Source organism: Prionailurus viverrinus, chromosome D4 (genome assembly GCF_022837055.1).
Source record: "Prionailurus viverrinus isolate Anna chromosome D4, UM_Priviv_1.0, whole genome shotgun sequence".
NCBI classification, from domain to species: Eukaryota; Metazoa; Chordata; class Mammalia; order Carnivora; family Felidae; genus Prionailurus; species Prionailurus viverrinus.
The window spans coordinates 93,552,641-93,575,499 of NC_062573.1; the positions used below are offsets into that span (position 1 = coordinate 93,552,641).

The 22,859-nt window shown below is 60.4% G+C and overlaps 1 protein-coding gene across 3 annotated transcripts; it reads left to right on the top strand.

The window, feature by feature from the left end:
- The first annotated feature begins 4,419 nt into the window (after positions 1–4,419).
- Positions 4,420–22,582, top strand: UBAC1 (UBA domain containing 1). 3 transcript variants are annotated; one of them, XM_047830666.1, is made up of 11 exons: positions 4,420–4,666; positions 8,210–8,330; positions 9,239–9,312; positions 13,722–13,829; positions 14,697–14,799; positions 15,072–15,180; positions 15,280–15,321; positions 15,838–16,060; positions 18,714–18,800; positions 19,574–19,712; positions 21,973–22,582. In XM_047830666.1, the coding sequence occupies exons 1-11, from the start codon at positions 4,529–4,531 to the stop codon at positions 22,086–22,088; spliced, it is 1,260 nt and encodes a 419-aa protein (XP_047686622.1). In that variant the 5' UTR covers positions 4,420–4,528; the 3' UTR covers positions 22,089–22,582. The 3 variants fall into 3 exon arrangements, with proteins under 3 accessions (XP_047686622.1, XP_047686623.1, XP_047686624.1); XM_047830667.1 differs by lacking the exon at positions 15,280–15,321 and having other exon boundaries at positions 4,424–4,666; XM_047830668.1 differs by lacking the exons at positions 4,420–4,666; positions 8,210–8,330; positions 9,239–9,312; positions 13,722–13,829 and adding an exon at positions 13,836–14,421.
- Positions 22,583–22,859: the final 277 nt, after the last annotated feature.

Consider the following 22,859-nt stretch of genomic DNA (forward strand, 5'->3'; position numbering starts at 1 on the left):
AAAATGAAATAATAAGTCTGTCCTTTTAAAAAGCAAATTGTGACACTGGAATATTCATGAGCTGTGACTTCATGGGAATGGCAGCAGCCGGGAGATTATCATTCGGTTAAGTCAGCAGCAGAGGAATTTAGGGAAATGCACTTGTCACTCTGAGGAAACGAGTGATTAATACTTTTCCTGTTTGCGGGGCCCCTTAACGGGCGAATTTTTAATGTCATAATTAATTAACCTTGGGACCACTCCTATCTGCCAGGCTCCTGAGGCCTCGGCTCCCCAAGGGCAGGGTGCGGCCGGCTTGGTACGTGCCCCCCACTCATGGGTGCCCGTGACCCATGGGGGGCTGTGTAGGGTCCCCTCCAAGCTCACGCCCACCCAGCACCTCAGAATGGCTTCATTTGGCAACAGGGTCTTTGCAGATGTGATGAGTTAAGGGTCTAGAGACGATGTCATCCTGGATTTAGCGTGGGCCCTGCATCCCGTGACAGGTGGGCGCCCTCCAAGAGACGGAGAGACAGAGGCACGGAGAGGAGGGAGATTTGGGACACAGGGAGCTGGCCCAGCGCGTCTCCAAGCCAAAGGACACCAGGGATTTCTGGGATCACCAGCAGCTGACCTGCGACAGACGCACTGACCCCCGACAGCCACAGAGGGGACCAGCCCTGCCCACACCCGTGGCTTCCAGAGCTGGATGAGCAGATTCCGGTTGTTTGAAGCCCCCTGCCTTGTGAGACTTTGTTCTGGTGACCCCCGGCCACTCCCACACCCAGTGACCTTGGGGGGCGGGGCTGGGGGGCAGCTGAGAGAGGCCAGGGCCCGCCTGGGGCTACATCCTGAGAACCAGGAGCCCCCCACCCCCCACCCCGGGCACTGGCAGTGGGGCCGTGTGCTGGCTTTTGATTGAACAGGATACATGACCAGATGCCTGCCTCTCCGGTCCTGGGGTCTCCCGCTGAAAGGTGTTGGCCCAGAGCTGTGCTTTTCCAACTGGGCTCCCCAAGGCACCCACAGGGGTGGTGGGGCTGTTTCCTCTTGTTGGGTGCCTCAGTTTCCCCCCAATCACTTCCTCCTCCCTCTTGCTGTCTGGAGAGCTCTTAGTCACTCATTAGGGCCCCGTTCCCACTACCCTCGAAGGGGGTGCTGGCCCAGCCGCTGTGCCCAGGCAGGCTCCCGGCAGGGGCGCTGAGAGGACAGGGGCTGGCGCCTGCCCGCGGCTCACCCGCCGGCCTGCAGGACCAGGACCACAGCTCGCCCCTGCCCTCTAGTGGCCGCCGGGAGGCACCGCTGGCAGCCGCTGCCGGGAGGCTCGGGATCCCCGCAGGGTGGATGCCCCTCCCCGCCGGGCTCGAGGCCCCCTTGGCCGGGAGACCCTCTGCAGCCCTTATGGCCTAGCCACTGCCTGCCCAGGGTCCCGGAGCTGCGTCTCAGCCGGTGTCAGCGGGGGAGAGGGGGCCATGGGAAGGGAGATCGTCCCCTTGGCACCTCCCAGGGCTGCTCCGCTCTTCGCGGGCCCTCCGGGGTCCGGAGCCAAGGCTGCTCCGCGGCATTCAGGGAAACCCTCGGCTCTTCCGGGCTCGACCTTGGGCCCTGGGCCTGCCACGTTCAGACCAGCAGCACCTCCCGGAGCCGGCGGCCACCTTATTCCTGCCGCACTTCCGGCACCTGAAGCGGCTCCCGGTGCACCGTAGGTACGAAATAGGCGCCTGCCAGGCACCCAGGCAGGTGCGCAGGCAGAGGCTGCGATGAGTGGCAGGCGCAACGTGCTTTAGGGACCTGCGTCTGTTGGGAGGGGGGAGGCAGGCATTAGGCGAGGGGAGGAGCAGAGCTGGCTGCGGGCAGGCCGGGGGGGGGGGGGGGGGTGTCCAGGGCTGCGTGGGATGCCGGGTCTTTACACGGAGGAGCCTGAGCTGTCACCTTGCAAGGCAGCGGGGCTGGCGGCTGACTGCTCCCCAAAGCTGGGTGGCAGGTGCTCCCTCTCTGGATGCACACGTGTCCTCATTCTCACCTAGAAGAGGAAACAGAGGCTCAGACAGGGAGGAACCCGCTGAGGTCTCTGGGGACAGCGTGGCCCCCTCACCGCAGGGAATCCCAGGACAGCACCTCGTCCCTGCTCCCAGTGGACTGCAGGGAAGCAGAGCCCGGGAGGAGGAGCCCCGGACCCAGGTCCTCTGGGGCGTCTAGTACTCTTCTCCTGAATTCCTATGAGAAGAGTTACTGTTTACCGACTGCCTCTTTAGGTCTGTCTCCTCGGAAACAGATCACTCAGGACACCCGTTCTGCAGGGAGTTATGCCTGCGTGACGGGGTCAGGGTGAGCGGTGCCCAAAGTGCTGAGGGGTGGCTCAGGGCAGGCACAGTCAGGGTGGTCTTCCTGGAGGAAGGGGGGGGCCCCGAGGCCAGGAGTTGGTAGGTGAGCAGGGAGACTCTGTGGATGGAGGGTGCTAGGCACATGGCCAGGCTTGGCTGATTCGGCTGATAAAGGTACAGTGAACCGCTTTTCGAGAGTTGATTGCTAACATATGACAGGAAGGCCCCCTGGGCCCCCGTCCCGCACACGCGAAAGGCCTGTGGCACCAACAGGAGCTGGGCCGAGCGGTACCGCGTAGCCCCTCGCAGGCAGTGGCCGAGCCGGTGTGCGGTCTCAGAGGTGTGCGCCCCACCATGACTCCCTCCAGTTCATGCCCGCATGTTTTTCTTGAGACCCCCCTTTTGGATCTCATGGTGCCTCGCCCTTAGAACTTTCTGGTACCATTCTTCTGTTTCCTTGGTGGGCTCCTCTCTGCACAGGGGGGCGGGGTGAGCACCACCGTCGTTTTGGCTCCTGTGGACGAGCCGGCGGCTGCCCTTCCCTGTCTCCAGCCGGGCCTGTCCGCTGGACCTCAGCCCTGCGCACTCAAGTGCCTTCCGGCCCGGGCCCCTCGGACGTCCCCTGATGTCCAGGACTTCTTGTGCAGAGCAGAGCTCAACACCTCTGCCGCCCACCCTCTCCTGCTCCCTCGGGTGCTGGCACCGAGGGGCACCCTGTCACGCACGCTGGAGGCACTCATGGGATCCCCGATTTTGCTCTCCCCAATACCTGGCCTCCGTCAGATGCATTTCCAAGTGCCACCGCCTCCACGGTCTTGGTTCAGATGCTTCGCATCACCCTCTGGAAGATGCCGTAGCTTTCTCCCGCATCCAGGCTGGCTCCTGTCCTCCTCCCTAGCCCCACCAGAGGGTGGTGACCATCCACACTGCAGCCCCCACGGCCTCCGATGAAGGCCACTAGCTGTAGCGCCCCTTCCTGTGGCCTGGCCCCACTGGGCGCCTCCAGCTTCCTTCCCTCCCCTCGCCGCCACTGCCTCCCAGCCGAGCAGAGAGCCCGCTCGTTTGTTCATGTCCCGACTCATGGAGGCGATCACTAAACGCTAACAGGACAAACGAAATTCGGGCATGGTCAGAGTGATTGTGGGGGAGAATGAGAACATGGGTACAAAGCGGCACGGGGACAGTAAACGTCCGAAGGGGACAGATGTGGGGACCACGGCCCTATTTAGGCTGCCGGTCTCCTTAGCACGAACAGGGGAGCTGTGTGGCGTTCATCTCTGCTCAGTAAAGGTTCTCTGAATGGACCAGATCATACGTGGCCCAAACCGCAGCACCCACATCTGTCGTTGTCACAGGAAACGTGCAGAGTTGGGGCGGGGGTGGGGGGGGGGGTGGGGAGGACAGTTGCTACAAGTGTCCGCCTGCGGCTCTGCCCCCTAGTGGAGGCCGCTCAGGGTTGTCTGACGCGGAAGGTTCGGGGGAGGCCGGGAACCCGGGCTGCAGCTGCCTGGCTGCGGACCACACTCTGAGAAGTTGACCCAGAGCAGTGCAGTCCAGAAAAACACAACAGCTGCCACATGTGCAATTAAAACTGTGGGTAGGCTCCGCTTTAAGAGAAACAGGAGACATCAATTTCAACATACCTTACATTACCCGATACACCTAGACTGTTATTTCATATAACAGTCTATAATCAATAACTTATAGTCGATACAAAGACAACAGGGAGTATTTTTCATTCCTTTTCCCTGCGGACTCTCGGAGACCTGCTGTGTACTTTTCACCCAGAGCGCATCTCAGAACTGATCACCAAACTCGACCGTCCCGCGTGCCTGCGGCCGGGAGCTGCGAAGTGCAAGGAAGCTGTGGTGGGACGGAGGCGGCAGCAAGAGAACTACATCTCCCGGCATGCCCGGGCGCTCCCTCTGACGCACTTCCTGCGCGGCGCCAGGCGCGCCGGGGCTACGGGAGAACCACATCTCCCGGTAGGCTCCGGGCGCGCGCTGTGACGCACTTCCGGCGCGGCGGGGACAGCGCGCCCCCGGCGGCCCGGCGGCGGGAGCGAGGCGACCGCTCGGCCCGCGGCGAGTGACGGGCGGCCGGCCGAGGGGGAGCCGGGGCGGGGCGGCGGCGGCCGGCGAGGGAGCGCGCGGGCGGCCTAGCCCCGCCCCGGTGACCTTCACGGCCCGGGCGGCGGGCGCAGGCCGGGCGGCGGCGGCGGCGCGATGTTCGTGCAGGAGGAGAAGATTTTCGCGGGCAAGGTGCTGCGGCTGCACATCTGCGCGTCCGACGGCGCCGAGTGGCTGGAGGAGGCGACCGAGGACACCTCGGTGGAGAAGCTCAAGGAGCGCTGCCTCAAGCACGTAAGTCCGGGCCGCGGCCGCCCCCTTCCCGACCCCCCAGCCCCTACACCTTCCCGACGCCCTCCCCGGCCCGGGCTCCGGGCCGAGCGCTTCACGATCAACTCCTGCCGCAGCCCGAGGAGCTCGGGGCAGGCCGGGAAACTGAGGCAGGAAAGGTGAAGTCGCCGCGCGGAGCCGGGCCTCGTGGTTTTCCATCATTTGTGCTCGCTTTGCGCTTGGGGTGAGGCTCTTGGTTTTTAGCCGGGGCCGAGGAAGAGGGACCCGCCGTGGAGAAGTGGCTTCCCTTCCCTGCGGGGCGGGCGACCTGGAGCTGTTTCCCGCTGGCTGGCATGGGGTCTGGCCCTGGCCCACTTGAGCCTCTGAGCTGGAGTCCCTGAAATGGGGCCGCTGCCACCAGACTCGTCCCCGAGCCCCTGCTTTGCCGTGGCCTTTGCATCCATTCGGCGGGTGGGTCTAGGAGAAGAGTCTCCTCGCTGAAAAAGCCACTTTTTAACGGTCAGTTCATGTGAAATACCCCTGTATAGTTGGCTCCTTAGTTTGCTAATTTTTGGAAGTAGTTCTTGCTGGCCGTGTCTCTGTAAACTCCTCCACTCGGGCAGGCTGGGACACCTGACTCCCGCTGCCCTTGGCCCGTGCGGTGTTTTCTTGTCAGGGTTTAGGTTCGTCTTCTGGTGCGGATTCCATGTAGTAAATTACACGCTTGTACTGTGGCGAGCGTCCTCTCCAAGGACGAACTTCCAGTTACTGTGGGAACTACGCACGAAGATACTTTTGAGTCACTTGGGAGTGAGGGTCTGTGGAGCTGTTTTGTGACTGGCCAAGGCAGGCAGGCATTCTGGTTTCCAGAGCACATCCCTTTCTGGAACATGCTGGATGTCAGTTACGATGCGGTCCTGGCCTCACATCCAGGAGGGGGCCAGTCGGGTGTTTTCGCCATCTAGAAACCCCCCCCGGACAGCAGGCTAGTAGGCTGGGGGCTCCGCGAGCGTGCAGGCTGTTAGAACCAGGCCCTGTTGCTTGTCGAGTCGTGTACATTTATTTAAAAAAAATTTTTTTTTAACGTTTGTTATTCATTTTTGAGAGGCGGGGAGAGACGGAGTATGAGTGGGGGAGGGGCAGAGGGAGAGGGAGAGACAGAATCCGAAAGAGCTCCAGGCTCTGAGCTGTCAGCGCAGAGCCCGACGCCGGGCTCGAACTCACGAACCGCGAGATCGTGACCTGAGCCGGAGTCGGACGCTCAACTGGCTGAGTCACCCAGGTGCCCCGAGTCCTGTACGTTTAAAACAAAAGCCAAAACCCTCCCCGACTTGCTGTTCCCCCTCCCTCCCCCCAGCCCACCCAGGACAGGAGCTCCTCGAGGGCTGGGTCTGTGTTCACATGTCCAGACCCAGGCTCTCTGTGCCCAGAACAAACCTGTGGGTTAATGGACTGTCAATTCAGAACTGCCCGGACTTGGAGCGACACCTGCTGAGTCAGGCAGGGAGAAGTCGGTGGGTAAATCGGGGTGGCATTTGACTTAACTCACTAATTTACATAGCTATCATAATATTAGTTTATGAAGGGGAACCGGAAGTGAGAACTGTTGGACCGATCCGCAGTTGCTTGCTAATGAATTTCAGGAGCTCTTGGGGTTCATTAGGCAGCCAATTTGAATAAGATGCTAATTACCATGTTCCTGATATTTATTATTCTAGTCGGGATTCAGGTGTGTCGTTGGGGATTTTTCTGGCACCCTCCTTCTTTAAATTGAGATTTTGTTCCGCTCTGCAGTCTCTCCAGGGGTGGGGGAGCCACGTAAATCACGGGACTCGAGAGCTGAGTGGTCGGGAAGTATTCCCCCCTCCGTGCCCGTCCTGTTCTGTAGGCAGGACGCGCCGTCTCTCGAGCCGGTCAGAATGCAGTAGTTGGCGACGAGTGTTCTCACGTTGTGTACTTGAACGTCACCCGGGAAACCATCGCCTGAGTGTCGTACTGCAGCAGGCAGTGAGGCTCAGCCCGCCCGGGCTTCTGTTTCTCCTTCCCAATCTTCCCCTGGCGCAATGTTTCCCTTCCTCCTCGAAGGGGACGCTGTGGGTTTCTCCCCTCCCAGTGGTACTCGTGGGAGCGTGTTGCTTTATTAATGAGGAGCGTTCTTACCATAACTCTTAAAGAACCTGATGAGCTCTGTAGCTTTTCTTTTCTTTCCGCATCAGTTGGGGTCTCTTGTGAAATTGTCACTGCGTGGCATGGTACCTGTTAATATGGCTATGAGATCACATGACGGTGTGTCTTGGGATGACCCAGGAGGTCACGTCACGTGTAGGAGGAACGGCCTCTTCACCCTTCTGGGGAGGAAGCAGCTTCAGCGGGTGTCAGCGCCCGGCTCCCGTGATGGGCTCCGCTGGGGCCGTCCTGCTGCCGAATCTTCGCTCGCTCGGAGCGTCTGTGCCGAGAACAAAGGAGCAGGATGAAGTCACGGTGTGTGCGGATGACTCACGCTTGTGTTGTGCTCCTGGCACGCCGTGGACAGGTTGCACAGTACGGTCTTCTCAGGGACCACATGAGGGTTGTTTTGGAGAATTGTGTTTCATACACTGTATTCTGAACTTGTCAGATCAGCGAGCCTGCGAATTTCAGAGTTAGAAGGAGCACACCCGGTATTTCTGGGAGCGGAGCCAGAGTCGAATTCAAGGCAAGTGGGGGGAGGGTGGCATCTGCTCTCATAGATGCAGGAGCGCATCTTGCTGTGGGCTGGGCCCCTCTTTGCCCCCTTCATCCTTGCCCGTCGACGTGAGTGCACAACAGCCCCCCTGAAGCCAGAGTGTTCCGGCTGTTGCCACGACCTTCTCCTGCCTGGACTTCAGTGTCCCCCCACCCCTGCCCCGGTGCCACGTTCTGGGGCGCCTGGGGCCCTGGCCAGTGAGTCACAACTGCGTGCCAGTCGGCCAGTCCCCTTTGGCCGCCCAGGAGGGGCCCCACCCGGGGCACCGGCAGCTTGCTTCGGGATCTGTGCGGTGGTCCCGTGCTGAGCGCAAGCCAAGGGCCGAGTGAAGGCTGGTTGTTCTCCTCTCGGGGTTTCGCGGGCTTTTCAGTGGCCAGGGCCCTGTTTCTACTGTCTGCGGACTCGCCTTCTCTCTTCACCGTCTCCCAGCCCCTTCCGTGCGTCTGGAAGAAAGAAAAAGTACACAAATCATACTTAGGTTTTTAGGTTTTCAGGTAACGGTGGACCTGCTATTTTCATTTTAAAATGTTGCTCCAGATCTTTGCAGACTAGGGAAGCGATTCAGGTTGCCACTAATTGCCAGCAGGGTATTTTATGTCAAGCCGTGAACCTATTTCAGGAGTACTTACTGGGTTGGTGGACAGATTGCTGCCCTAGGGATCAGATGTTGTGGCCTTTTGTTTGGCTTCCGCCATTGATGAGAATTCTTTGACTTGGTCTGCGCTCTGACTTTTTAGCTAGTAGCCAGTACATTCCTGCTGTGGTTTGAGGGTCAGGTCCTGTATCGTTACCATTACGATTTATTTATTTGCTATCTTGAAATATATGATTCTTCCCCCCAGTGTGCTCACGGGAGCTTAGAAGACCCCAAAAGTGTGACCCATCACAAATTAATACACGCTGCTTCGGAGAGGGTGCTGAGTGATGCCAAAACAATCTTGGAAGAGAACATCCAAGACCAAGGTAGGGGCCTCACGGGGCAGCGGGCGGAGCCGCGGCACCCGTGGGAACGGGGGACCTGAGAGGCAAAGGCACCCTCGACGTCCGCGTCTGCGTTCCAGGCTGGGACCGGCCGAGAACACTGGGTCCACTGAAAGGATTTTATTTTCCCTTTGGTACAACAAAGTACGCATTGTGGGACGTTTGTGACAAACAGCACAGACCGAAATGGAACGGGCAGCATCCATCTGAGAAACCAGCTGTCAACCTCATTTCTAATTCTGTTTCTGAGCAAACCCAGGGTCTGCAGGGCTGCTCCCGGCTGTATCGTGCGGCCGGACCCCAGGGCGCCGGTGTCCTGGGATGACACTCCTGCTACAGACACGTCCGTCCCGTCGCTTAGGCTTTGCGTCCGAAGCGTGTGGGGAGAAACCTTTGGTTTTCTAGATGTCATTCAAAGGGTGGTTTTAATTCTGGGATTCTCTTAAATAATCCGTTTCGGAAGTACTGTTCCCAGACCTCCGTGGAGCGTGGGGGTCGGGCTGGGGACCAGGCGGGAGCTGCCAGCCTCGCGGCCCGCGGCCCCCCTCCCCCCCCCGGCACACCCCGGGTTTAGCTCTGAGGGTGGAGACCGGCCCCGCAGCCTCCGAGAGCGGAGCCCGTTGAAACGGGAGCGTTTTGTGAGGTTTCCACCCGTTCTTGGCACAGTTGTCGGGGCCGTGCTGTGTGTGACCCCCAGCCGGGGTCCCGCCGGGCCAGGGGACCCGCACGTGCACGGGGGTGGGGGGCGCGAAGGGGCTCATGTGAGCACTCGGCTTGGGGGGGCACCCAGAGGGCACCCCTGCTCCTGTGTCCTCGCGTCCTCTGGCGCCCGTTCTGCCATTTCACGCATAAGGGAGGTAACCGGCTTGATAGACGTGTTTCCTTTCCAGATGTCTTACTGTTGATAAAAAAGCGTGCCCCGAGTCCGCTGCCCAAGATGGCCGACGTGTCCGCAGAAGAAAAGGTGAGTCTCAGAGTTGGGAATCGGACGCCTTTGTCAGCAGGAGGCCCCCCCGCTGAAGCCCGCGGCCTGACACGGTTCTGGATGCCGGCCGCTCGCAGACCCAGCGCGTCCACGGTCACAGTCACGGGGCTTCTCTGTCGTGGCGGAGCCTCTCCTGGTCGCTGGCCGCGTGGCTGGCACTCCGCCCCCCGGGCCACCCGTCCGCCCCGATCTCCGGGAGCGCCCTCCTTCCTCTCCTGGGTGGCACCCGGAGCACGGGGAAGGGGTGGCGGGCACACACTTGGGCCCCCATGCCAGGAGCGCAGGCTCGTGCTCGGGAAGTTCCTGGAGAAGCGGGGGGCCTTCCACACCTGCGCCCGGGTGCGAAACGCTGCTGTTGGAAAGGGGCTGCCGTACTAATTTCACAACTTTTCCTCACTTATCTTGGGGACGGAGTTTCTTACTCATGCTCCGAAATGCTAGGGAGGGCGTTCACCCCCAAGAAAGCAGGCCAGGCTCCGTGGGCCGTGGGCCTCTGAGCAGTGAGCTATCTCAGGGTCTCCTCTGGGACAGGCGGCACGGGGGGAGTGCCTGGGGGCTTATCTGTGGCCACACCTGGCCACGGCACTGGCATGGAGATGGGCCAGCCGCTCCCCCCCCATCTCCGGGAGACAGAACCGGGCCCGCCCCTGCCTGTCCCTGAGAACTGCCTGGGCGGAACGCGGTTCTCCGGTTACAGTGCGAGCCCTTGGTAACCAGTGTAGACGATGGGGTTCCCACCGCCACGGCGGCTCTGGGTAACTTGCAGCTGCGGACCTCACGCGGCAGTTCACCTTGTCTGCGCACGTTTGCAAAACAAAACATCGTAAGACGTTAATGCTTGTTTCTGTGAATTGTTATTAATTTTAAGTGAAAGTAACATGCGTTTCCGAAGGCAAATAATGCTACCGGTCTCTCAATAGAAATCAGCATCTCCCTCTCCCACGGGAGTCACACACCCTAAAGGCAACATCTTTAGCTCATTTCGCTCTTCCTTCAGCGATTCTCTTCCTGATGGATAAACAGCACGCATAATTTATTATTTCTTAGAATATCAGCTGTAGGTTCTTCGGCTTCTTGGTGTTTGGTGTGTTAGATCATAGCCCTGGTTGTTTCCACGCTGGTTGAAGATTTCAGGATTTCCGTTAGGATTAGTGTATGCATGTTGTTTTCTGTTAGGAGTTGAAGGGTGCTGAGATTATCCTTTTTTTTTTATAAATGTTTGTTTTTGAGAGAGAGAGAGAGAGAGAGAGAGAGAGAGAGACAGAACTCGAAGCAGGCTCCAGGCTCTGAGCTGTCAGCACAGAGCCCGATGTGGGGCTTGAACCCACAGACCGTGAGATCATGACCTGAGCTGAAGTCAGATGCTTAACCAACTGAGCCACCCAGGCATCCCTAAGACTATCCTTTTTTTTTTTTTTTCAACGTTTATTTATTTTTGGGACAGAGAGAGACAGAGCATGAACGGGGGAGGGGCAGAGAGAGAGGGAGACACAGAATCGGAAACAGGCTCCAGGCTCCGAGCCATCAGCCCAGAGCCCGACGCGGGGCTCGAGCTCACGGACCGCGAGATCGTGACCTGGCTGAAGTCGGACGCTCAACCGACTGTGCCACCCAGGCGCCCCAAGACTATCCTTTTTTATACAACTTTCTCCTGGAGCCCACAATTGCCTCCTCCTTTTCTTTTTTCTTTTTTCTTTTCTTTTCTTTTCTTTTCCTTTTTTTTTTTTAACACTTATTTATTTTTGAGAGAGAGAGTGCAAGCAGGGGAGGGGCAGAGAGAGAGCAAGACACAGAATCTGAAGCAGGATCCAGGCTCCGAGCTGTCAGCACAGAGCCCCACGTGGGGCTCGAACTCACAAACTGAGATCATGACCTGAGCCGAAGCAGGATGATGCTTAACTGACTGAGCCACCCAGGCGCCCCTACTTCTTTTGTTTTCTGTAGGGTTATTGCTAAGTTTTTCAAATTCTTTGCCGGGATTAGTAAATCTCTCTGAAAACAGGGTCACATGTGTGAGGCCATCTGCCAGCTCCTGCTGTCCTGGAAGCGTCCCTCCAGCTCCTTCCAGCCGCGTCCCTCTGCCTCAGTGGCTTCTAGGCTTTCCCATCTCGCCCCCTGTGTCCGAGCTTCTGAATCTTGTATATCCGTACGCTCTTTGCTGCCGCCTGCCTCATAACCACAGACAACGGCTTGAGACAGCACACAGCTCACAGGTCTGTGGGTCAGCGGTCTGGGTGGGCTCAGCTGGGCCCTGCCTTAGGCTCTCAGGTCTAAATCAAGGTGCGGCCGGTGTGCGTTCCTCTTTGGAGGCTCTGGGGAAGGGTCCGCTTTGGGTGCGTTCTGGTGGTTGTGGGTTCCTACCGCTAACAGGCCGGGGTCCTGTTTTCTTGCTCGGTCAGTCAGGGCCGCCGCATTCCTTGCCTCACGGTCCCCTGCATCTTCAGGGCCAGTGACAGAATTTCTCACGCGTCGACTCTCCCTCTGGCCAGAAAGAGCACTTTGCTTTTGAAGGGATTGCCTGATTAGGTCAGGCCCACCAAGGCGGGGGGCGTTTCCTTTAAAGTTGACTGTGCCATAGCCTGACCTTATCCCACAACAAAATGCATCCTACTCACAGCCCCTGGGACTGTGCAGGTGTGGTTGCAGGAGTGTGATCTTAGGGCCCGATTCGGAGTCCACCTGCAGAATCAGATATCTTCCAGCTGACTTGTCTGGTGGAGCCTGGCTTCCCTTAGCATCTGGGAAGGGAAAAGAGTCTTGCGGCTTTGCCCTCCAGCGTTCGGTGGCTTTGGTGAGCACCACCTGTGTGCGTGCACTGCGCGATGAAGGTGCTGGGCCCAGCGTCCGGGGTTTCCATGTGGCCGGCCGCGGCTGGTCGGTCCTGACTTGTCCCCTGTCCCTGCTCTGCTTCCTCTCCCCTCCCCTCCCCTCCCCCTGGGGTCTTCTAGCACCCCCCCCCCCCCAACCCCCCAAGGCTCTTGAGGGCTTTGGAAGTTCGTGATCTGCGTTGATGCAGATCCCGCCCCCGGCACATAGAGTCAGAGATTCGTGGGGTTTCGTTCCAGAAGTTTTTCTGGATTGTTCTTGGACAGTGCCCTCCCCTCGTTTTCTCTCCCTCTTCCCGGAGTTCCTGTTGGTTGGGTGTTGGCGGTTTCCTGGACATCTTTCCCTGACTGCTATGGCCTGTTTATCTGGTGGTGATCTTTTGCGTTTCCCAGCGGTGTCTCCTCCGACGGTGATGGCCTCCTGCTGCGCCCCCATCTCCAAGGGTTTTCTGGCGTGAAATCCTTTTCCTCTTGTCGTCTCCTTCACACTCCCTTACTTCCCCGCTCTCATCCGGGTCTCTGTCCCTCGTGTTGGAGGCTTTCCTCACACCCCGGGGCCTCCTCGGCTGCCGTCTCTCCAAGAGGCACCAGGGGCTCACCGGCTGCTCTCTGTGCCCACGGTCGCGCCTGTGGGGCACAGACTCGGCCCTGTTCCCTCCTTCCACGGGGGTGTGTCTCCTGCCGGGGGTCCTTGAAGCCGAGTAGCGCAGCGACCGGGTCTCGTCCAGGGTTAGGACGGGGCCCCCTTTTCCGGCTGCTGAGCCCGGGCTGCCTGGCTCCGGGGCTCCCCGGGTCTGCCCACTCCGAGGCGGTTGCTGGCCGAGCAGGGTGGTAGAGGGCCACTGTCCTTGGCCTCGGCCGCTCACTCCCAACCTGGGCGCTTCCCTCCAGCCCTGGCGTCGGCCTGGCCTGGTTTCCGGCTGGATTCCTGCCCCGCGTGCTCGGCTGACCCCCGTCTGTTTTCTGTCTCGGAGGAACAGTCTCTGTCGCTCTGGTTCTCTGTGTTGGAGTCGCTGCCATCTGGTGCGGATGTGCTGTTGTGTCGGGCGCCCCGGCACAGCCACGGCCTCCCTGTGGCCACAAGACACCGTGTCTGCCTTCCCTCCTGCCCTGCCGCCCTCTGGTTATGACAGGCCGGAATCGTGTCCCCGAGAGCATCACGTCTTCTGTCCCCGAGGACGCGCACAGAACCCGCAGGGACCCTCTGCCGAGGCGAGAGCGGCGCCCGCCCCCTCGGGAAAGGCGCTCTCCCCGCGGGAGCCCGTGTTCCGGCTGATGCGGCCTTGCCTTTTCTTGCTCTCGTGTTCATTTTGGACTTCCTTTTTCTTTTTAACGTTTGTTCATTTTTGAGAGGGAGAACATGCGCACGTGTGGGGGAGGGGCAGAGAGAGAGGGAGACAATCCCAAGCAGGCTCCTCACGGTCCGCGTAGAGCCTGACGCGGGGCTTGAAGTCACGGACCGCGAGATCCTGACCTGAGCCAAAACCAGGGGTTGAGGCTTAACCGACTGAGCCCCCCAGGCGCCCTATTCGTTTCAGACTTTCTGATTACTTTTCTGTGTAGAAAAAACAGGAAGAGAAAGCCCCGGATAGAGAAGCTATTTTCCGGGCCACCGCCAACCTGCCCTCCTACAACATGGACCGGGCCGAGGTCCAGACCAACATCAGAGACGTGAGTGCCCGCCATGGGCCACGCCACGTGCTCCTCACGCCTGTGTGGGGGCCGTGCTTGGGGAAGTGGGGGGAAGGACAAACAGGAGTTCTGTGTGCGTTTTTGCAGCTTCTCCGTAGACCTTAAACGATTTCAAAATAAAAAGGTTAAGAAGACATTGGAAAGTGGGACCGCAAAGGTAGATGCTACTGGAAAATGCTAGAGTTTTGCCCGAAGTTTGGTAAAAACTGGTAGAGAGAAATCTGGACCCTTAGTAATTTTGGATGCAAAGTCCTGAGCTAGAAAAGCAGGGTGTGTCCGGTGTCCCATGGAGCGGTCCCAGCAGGGTGCAGCGTGCCCCGCGGACTGGGACCGCGTGGCCGCCCGCTCCGAGAGTGCCACCACGGACGGCCCTGCTCACCTCAGCAGCAGAGTGTGCCATCGCACTCTGCGCGCCTGCCCCGGCCCGCACGCGGTTTGCCCCGTGCGTGTCCTTCCTGCGGCGTCGGAGGCCCGTCGTGGCAACGAGCGGTGGCCGGCCCCTGTGTCGCCCGTGGGACCGGGGGCCCACCCGCAGAGGGTTCTGATCGAGTTCCCAGCAGCCTTCTTCCTGGTGAGAGCCCAAGGCCTGTGCGGGGGGCCCGGCGGGTCAGGCTGTTCTCTTCCCCTCCCGTCCCAGGGGCTGAGCGGTGTCGCCCGTCCGACGCCTCCCTGCCCGGCACACAGTCCTTCCTGCCAGTCCGGTCTCCCCCGCCTCTGGTGTTGCGGAAGCGGCAGCAGCATAGTTGGGACTGGGATGTGGGGTCTAGGGCCCAGGAGCGCGGTTACACCTCCAGGCGGGTCTCGGGCACGTGAGGCAGTTAAGAGCCTTTTTCTCCTTTCCTGCAGTTCCAGACGGAACTCCGGAAGATCCTGGTGTCTCTCATCGAGGTGGCACAGAAGTTGTTAGCGCTGAACCCGGATGCGGTCGAGCTGTTCAAGAAGGCGAACGGTACGAGCAAGCCCGGGTTGGCCGCGATCCTGCGCTTGGACCCGCCGTGGGCCCCGCGGCGCCCGTTCGCTGGCCACGGCCCCGGGGTCACACGGGGGGACGAAGAATGCCTTATGTTTGTGCTTCCAGTTGACGCGGGCTCCTGTCCACACGGGTGCCGGCCGAGGCACCGTGTGGATTTGCTGAGGATTCGGGGGGTTGGCACGCACCTGGGACCCCGGGCCCCTCGCGCTGGCCCGGCCCTCACGGGTCGCCCCGTCTCTCGCCCACAGCGATGCTGGACGAAGAGGAGGACGGGCGAGTGGACGAGGCAGCCCTGCGGCAGCTCACGGAGATGGGCTTCCCGGAGAGCAGGGCCGCCAAGGCCCTGCGGCTGAACCAGTATGTGTGGGCCACCTCCTCCCCTTGCTGCCCATGCTGTGGGTTCCCCTGGGGTGACGTCCTCCGTCCCAAACTCTCTGATTGAACCGCTTCTGATAGATGTGAGCTTTTAAAGAGAAATCCTGCACGCACATCCCCGAGGTAAGCTAGTGGGGCACCTCCATTGTCTCAGGACAGTGTGATGTGGCCTCGCCCTCGCTGGGGACGGGCCAGGGTGGCCGGGTCCTCCCGGGCCGTCGTTGCCAGCGCCGCGTGGAAGCCTGCCTATGGCAGGGACGTGGCGGCCCGGAGCCGTGTCCTCTTAAGCGGCCTCCTACGCCTGCCCCGCCGCAGCCACTTGCCTTTGCGTCCACACTCAGCTCTGAAACGAGTGCCTCGACAGCCAGAGGACGGTCGGGGGGGGCTCTGCTCTTGGCCTTGGACCTAAAAGTCTCACGTTCTTCATGAGCTTACGGCCCTTGCTTAGTGAATGGGCCCCTGTGCTGTGGCCGGGGTCTTAGGGGGTTTCGGGGCCAGGGCCACGGCCTCTCCCAAGGGGTCCCCAGCTCCTGCCGGAGAAGTCACTAAAGCCAGAGAACCTTCCGTGGGACGTGAAGGAGGTGGGAGGCCCTCAATGATTGGCCTGGGCCATCTGGAAAGTCTCTTGTCACCTTTCAGCATGTCGGTGCCTCAGGCCATGGAGTGGTTGATCGAACACGCAGAAGACCCGACCATCGACACGCCTCTTCCGGGCCAGGCCTCTCCGGGAGGGGCTGAGGCTGCCCCTGAGGCTGCCTCCGAGGCGGCCGGGACTAGCACTGGAGACGAGGAGCCCAGAGATGAGCTAACGGAGATCTTCAAGAAGATCCGGAGGAAAAGGGAGTTCCGGGCCGATGCTCGGGTACGTGCTCCGGGGCCTGGACACCGCCCGGCAGGGTTGGCGTTTGTCCACGTGGGGCTGCGCCGTGTGGAGGAAGCTGGACCTGGTGAGGGGCTTATTGTCAGGCCCAGGTTCGGTTTTCACTTGTCCTCACGTGAATCCAGGTGGCTGTTTTTCCTCCAGATATTCCTCCAAATATTCATTTGTCACCTGAAAACTCACGACGGTCCCGTCCACGTTCCCGCCGTGAGTGAGCCGTGGGCTTTGGCGGGGACGCTGCCCGGAGACCAGAGGCTGGGGCGCCGCAGGACTGTCTGTGGACGGGGAGGCGGTCAGGCTCTGACCACCTGGTCGTGGTGTCTGCGGGATGTCAGGACCCGGGGCCTGGGCCATCTCGCGCTGCACTTGGCCGGCTGACGTTCGTGTCTGGTGTGGCTGCCCTCCACTGTCGCCTCCTCCTGGGTGCTTTTGTGGCTCCCTGTTCTCCACTGTTCGGTTATTTGACCAGGGTTGTGATTTCCCCTTGGATGTTTTCTGTGCTTTAAGACTGCGGTTTTCTTTCAGATTATAGATGGGTCATTTCGAGGTGTTAGGGCTCTGAGTCCGTGAGTTCCTGACTTGGCTTGGGGTGCCGTGTTGTCCGTGTGGGCTCACCCGCGGGCTCGTGGGATGCCCACCCTAGCCTATCCTGCACCTGTCTCCCTGGGTCGAGCGGCACCTCCCGCCAGGGGCCCGGTTCGCGCCGACTGCACACGGTGTGAGCCCTGGCTCTGGGGGCCGACCGCTCCCCGCACGGGGGCCGGTGCTGTTCTGGCTCCTCTTCCCTCTGGGGGTGCAGACCCCTTCCAGGGTTCCGGGTGTAAGCTCCAGCTCGTCGTCTCACGTGGACCCAAGGCCCACGTCCTGTCTGCGTGTGCACGTTAGACCCTGACCCCCAGGCCCTGCTAATGCCCCTGCCCCCTCCCTGGCTAGTTTGCTGTTCTGTCTGCTTTCTTGTGAGCTCAGCTACAGCTGAGCCCGTAGGTGGTGTTTCTAGAGCCTGGTCTGGGCGCCGGGCTGAGCCCCATGGGAGGGGAGGCCGTGTTCCTGGAGGGTGCTCTGTGCTCCTCCGGGCTCCGGACTTCCCTGGAGGGTGGTCTCACGTTGTCCTCGTCGGGCACACCACTGCTCGGCCGGTGGTCTTTGCTGCCCTCTCAACCTCGTGACGCTGAGTGACACCTGAGGTGCTCTTCTCCCAAGACGCACGCCTGTGCCAGGCCTTCCTGTCCCCTCTTTGTGGTAGACGTTCTGTGATAATTGTTGCAAAAGGCTGACCCAGGACATCGTCGTCTCCCACCCTCTGGTTCCATGCCATTTGAAAGGATAGTCTGGAAGGACGGGAGTGTTAGCGTGGCTCCCAGGAAGTCTGGATCAGGGAGCAGGGCTTGGACTGGAGACCAAGACGGACTTTTCGAGGTCTCTTCCCCTCCCCCCACGCCAACGCCAGCTGCGGGGGGACAGTGCGTGCGGTGCGTGGGGCAGGCAGAGCCCGGGTCTTGGGGCCTGTGAGCGCGTGGACCCCTGGCAGGCGGGCTGGGGGCGTGACCCCAGAGTCCCCGTGCGGAAGGACTGGGCCGTGGTTTCTCTAGGCTGAGCTGGGAGTGAGTGAAAGGAGAGGAAGGTTTTTATTGACGTTCACAGGAAGGTCTCCGTGTGCTTGAATTTAGTGGGAGGTCCCGGTGATTTTATGTGACCCGGGGGACAACTACCACATGGTGCGTTCTTCTCCTGGGATTTGCGGGGGACCCCCACCCCCGCCAGCCCTGGGGTTAGGAGCTGCTTCGGGAAAGGAAAGGAAGTGGGTCATCGCACAGATGCTTTCTCGTGAGCTCAGTGGACACCGTTTGGCCCCAGTGAAGCATCTTTCTGGCTGCCGCCCCGGCTGACTTCCTCTCCTACCGGGTGCTCTCTGAGACACCTGTCGGGCCGGTCCAGCCTGGGCATGGCCGCCAGCACCCACAGCCGGGTGTGTGGCGAGGTAGAGTGGTTAACACGGAAAAGTCTACCAGGAAGAAGACGGGGACCCAGTTCACAAGAGAGTGGTTTTATCTCCAGACAATTAACTTGATGAATCTTTTACCTTTTTTTTTCCCTAAAAAGTTGACCCTTTTAGAGATTGCACAATAAAAGTCAAGGGTAAAGTGAAGGATGTAACGTGTTCTGTGGTTTTTGTCCTGAAATCGTACATCTCTCATCCCCAGAATGTTGAACGTTGGGTCGTTGTTCCCTCTGAGAATTCTCAAACGTTTACGTTTACAGTTTCTGTTTTGTTAAGTGTAAGATGTTTGAAGTTAATTTTAGTGTCATTTTTTAAAGGATAAAACGTGCAGAAACCTCCTTTCTGTTTCCCGCAAGTGAGCAGGATCTTTTTCTCCCCACCTCAGTCGGGTTTGCTTCCCTCGTGGTCTGTCCCTCACCCTTCCGTTCTGGGGACCGGGGCCCCTGCAGTGAGCTCACGGTGGTGGTGGAGGCCTTTCTGGCCACACACGGGGACAGACCTAAAAGGGTCTGACGCTGGCGTGGCCTGCCCGTGGCACGTTGGTCAGCAGGCTTCCCGGTGTGGATCCGGGCCGCACGGCCCGGCTCCCTGGTCCTCAGCGAGCGCGCACTGAGGGGCCTGTGGGTTCTCCTTCAGGCCGTCATTTCCCTGATGGAGATGGGCTTCGACGAGAAGGAAGTGATAGACGCCCTCAGAGTGAACAACAACCAGCAGAACGCCGCCGTGAGTACCGCCGCGCGTCCTCGTGCCAGCGACGCTCTCCCCTCGCCCGCCTCACGCGCCTCAGGCTCCTGTCCCAGGCGCTCCGTTCTTTCCGAGGGAGACGAGAGGGTCGATGGTGTCACAGTGTAACGTGTTTTGCATACTGAGAAAGTTCTGGGCCTTGTTTTTCTTTTTTTCTGTTTCTTTCTTTCTTTCTTCTTTCTTTCTTTATTTTTTTAGGTTTGCATGTTAATTTTGAGAGAGAGAGAGCAGGGGAGGGGCAGAGAGAGAGGTAGAGAGAGAATCCCAGGCAGGCTTCATGCTGTCAGCCCAGAGCCCGACGTGGGGAACGAACCCACGAAGCTGCGAGATCATGACCCGAGCAGAAACCAAGAGTCAGACGCTTAACTGACTGGGCCCCCCAGGCGCCCCGGGATCTGTCTTTGTACGACCCCGTGCGTTCCTTGGCACGCATGTGAGTCGTTAGTTGGCCGAGCAGACCTGGGACGGGTCCCAGGCTGTGGACCCACGACAGCTGCCCGAGGAGGGCGCGGTGGTGGGGCGGGGACTTCCAGGGATGCAGCCTGGGGGTTCCATGCCTCTCTTCATTGTTCTCCCAGCGCCCTGCGCGGGTCCTGCCGAGAAGTCCCAGGCAGGCTTCATGCTGTCGGCACAGCTGGGATCTGCCGGCCGTGCCGACATCGGAGCCCCCGGCCTGGGCCCCTCCCTGGGGGCAGCCGCTGCCGGTGGGGGCTCAGGAGCGACTAACGTGTGTGTGACTTTTGCGTCCGCAGTGCGAGTGGCTGCTGGGAGACCGGAAGCCCTCCCCCGAGGAGCTGGACAAGGGCATCGACCCCGACAGCCCCCTCTTTCAAGCCATCCTGGATAATCCAGTGGTGCAGCTGGGCCTGACCAACCCTAAAACGTTACTAGGTACGTGGGCTTCCCCAGGGGCGGGCCCCGCCACCCCGCGTGGATGTCGCCGAGTGACACCGATGTCCCTGTCACCTTCGGGGAGCTCCTGCCTGAGTCACGGTGGGGCCCAGCGGCCGGGCTGTGGCCGTGGTGTGGCGGCCTCCCGCGCAGACGACTTGGACGAGCTGTGGGCACCAGAGTGGCCCGTCCAGGTTGAGGAGGGCGCGGGCAGCGCCCCGCGGGCCGGGGCCAGGTGTGCGGGAGACATTGGCCTCTGCTCTTTCTGGTCGCGAGGGCTTTCTCTGGCCCTCCCGTCTGACCGTGAAACAGCCTGCGTCCGGAAGCGCGTATGGTTTTTGTGACTCGCAGAATAGTAACGGAACTAAGACCCACACATCCTTTTGGCTTCAGAGGATGGGATGGGAAGAGCCTGGGGACGCCCGGTAGCCGGGTCGGTTAAGCCTCTGACTCTTGATTTCTGCTCAGGCCGTGATCCCAGTTCGTGAGTTCGAGCCCCACGTCGGTCTCTGTGCCGACAGCACAGAACCTGCTTGGGATTCTCCCTCTCTCTGCCCCTCCCCCACTCGTTCTCATTCTCGCTTTCTCTCTCTCAAATCAATAAACTGAAAAAGGCACCACCAACAGTGTGGAATTCTAGGCCCTGCGGGTGCTCCGGTCCCCTCCCCCACCCACCCCAGGAGCGGGCCTTCATCGTCCCGTGGGCCCCTCGGGGGCAGCTTGCCTGTGTCTGTGCCCGAGCCCCACCCCCCATCACCCGCGTCTGCCAGCGGCTTTGATGTCACCTCCACCTTGGGGCTTGGTCGGGGCTCATCCTGTGTCCACACCTTCCCCTTCGTCTCTCGTCGCACGTGCAGACGTCCTGTTCGCGCTCCTGTTCTGGACAGGTGTTTCTTTTGGACGTTGGCAGGTGCGGGTCTGATAGGAGACCGTCCTCGCTCTGATAGATGTCCGTCCTTGCCGTCTGTCCCAGCCAGCCCCTGGGGCCCCGCGTCGTTTACCCCTGTCCCCAGGACGGCTCTAGGTGCCAGGAGGCGGCGGGTGGGGTGCCCAGCACGTTCACGGAGCAGCCGGTCCTTCCTCACTGACCCCATGCTGTGTGCTTCCTCGAGTTCGCCTGGACGCGCTGCCGTCCTTCTGGGCTCCCTGTCTGATACTCGTGACTGGTTTCCGGAGGGTGCCCATCAGGGGGTCCCCCGGTGGTTTTAAGGGCTGGGAGGGCTGTCAGGTCACACAAGCAAGTGACTAAGTCACACTTTCTTGCTACACCGCGGTCCCGTGTGGCCCTGAAGCGCCATGAGCAGACAGGGTGAGTGCGCTCCCCGAGGCTGGTGCGCGTGGGGCCGCTCCGCACTTCCGCGTGTGCTGACGGGTGAGGCCGGAGGGAGGACGGCACTTTCCAGACGTGCGTGACGCCTGCGGCCTGTGAGCTCACACGGCCAGGGTTTGCGGGGGACAGCCGTGTGCTGGGAGACACCTTCTGTCAGATTTTATTTGTAAGTCGTTTCTACACCCGACGTGGGGCTCGAACCACAACCCTGGGATGTGGGGTTCCTGCTGAGCTGCCCAGGCGCCCCTCACTCACATTTTTAACGCTCGGGTTTTTTTGTTGTTCTTTTAAAACTGGTTTAAATGTTGATATTTATTTTGAGAGAGAGTGCGTGTGCGAACAGGGGAGGGGCAGAGAGAGAGGGAGACACAGAATCCCAAGCAGGCTCCAGGCTGTCAGCACAGAGCCTGACCCGGGGCTCAGACTCACAAACCGGGAGGTCATGACCCGAGTCAGAGTCAAGTCGGACACTTAACCGACTGAGCCGCACAGGTGGCCCCGCGTCCGGTTTTTTTAAGTCATTTCCTGAACACTGAACGTTCTCATTTTCCCAATCAGATATCGTTAAATTTGCAACAGTGTTTTTATGTCTTTTCTGCCTCTGATTATTTTGCCAGGATAGGGCTGGAATTGGAATTACTGAGTCATAGGCTGCGACTATTTTTAAGATCGCGGGTAGCCGTTGCCAGATTGCTTTCCAGAATCGGTGCGCCAGCAAGCACACGGGCACGCCGCCTGCCCGCCCAGGGCTGGAGACGCGGGTGCCCCGATGGGCTGAGCAGATCAGACATTGCCGGCGGGTTGTTGGGGAGGGGTGACCCGGGTACTCACGGCTCCCCGCTTTAAGGGCCGGTCGAGAGGCAAGTCCGTGGTACTTGACTGCGTGCCGAGAGCTGTGTCTCAGCCGGCCTCGCCGTGTTCTCCCCGCAGCGTTTGAGGACATGCTGGAAAACCCACTGAACAGCACCCAGTGGATGAACGACCCGGAGACGGGGCCGGTCATGCTGCAGATCTCCAGGATCTTCCAGACCCTGAACCGCACGTAGGCGCAAGTGCGGCCGCTCCCCTGCACGGCTCCAGCACCTGTCCGGGAGCCGGGGCGGCCCCAGCCACGGCCCTCTTCTACCCGCCAGCCTGCCAGCCAGCCGCGGAAGAGCGTGGAGACCCCTCGGTGCCAGTGCCGCAGGCTGGGGGGGAGGGGGAGGCTCGCCGGACCCCGCCCTCCGCACCCCACCCCGGGTCGTCGGGGCTCGGGGGCCCTTCTCCGGCTTTGACCTTCTGCTTCAACACTCGTGTGATGGCAGCGTGCACGGCCGGCCGCATCTCCAGCCTCCAACAGTGTTTACAGGCGTGGATGCCCCGGGAGGGGTCCCCTCCCTCCACAGTGTCCCTCTGGGCTCTGGAAACGCTCTTTGACCCGACCCGCAGGCGCTGCTTGTCACTTGGAAGAAGGCATGTTTCGACCCAAAGTGTGAAGTCAGTACTAACTTATGTAGAGGAAATCACAGATGATTTTTCTTTAATAAATAAATTCCCTTTTTGCTATTGTCATAGTGTGACTTTAGCGCCGGAGAGGGGCTTGTGCGCTCCCGACAAAGCACGCCCGCCGCGCCTGTCCCGCTCCGGGCAGTCGCTGCCGCCCCCTCGGCGCGGCGGGCTGCCCGGGCTCGCGTCCTGGGGGCAGAACGGCGGTTCCGACTGGAGCGGACGGTCTGTGTGGGCCCGGCGAGCGCTCCCAGGCCTCCGAGGGCGGACCGGATGCCGGTGGGGCTGCCCTTCCTTTGTAAACGTCACTCGCGCTGCAAAATGAGAAAATG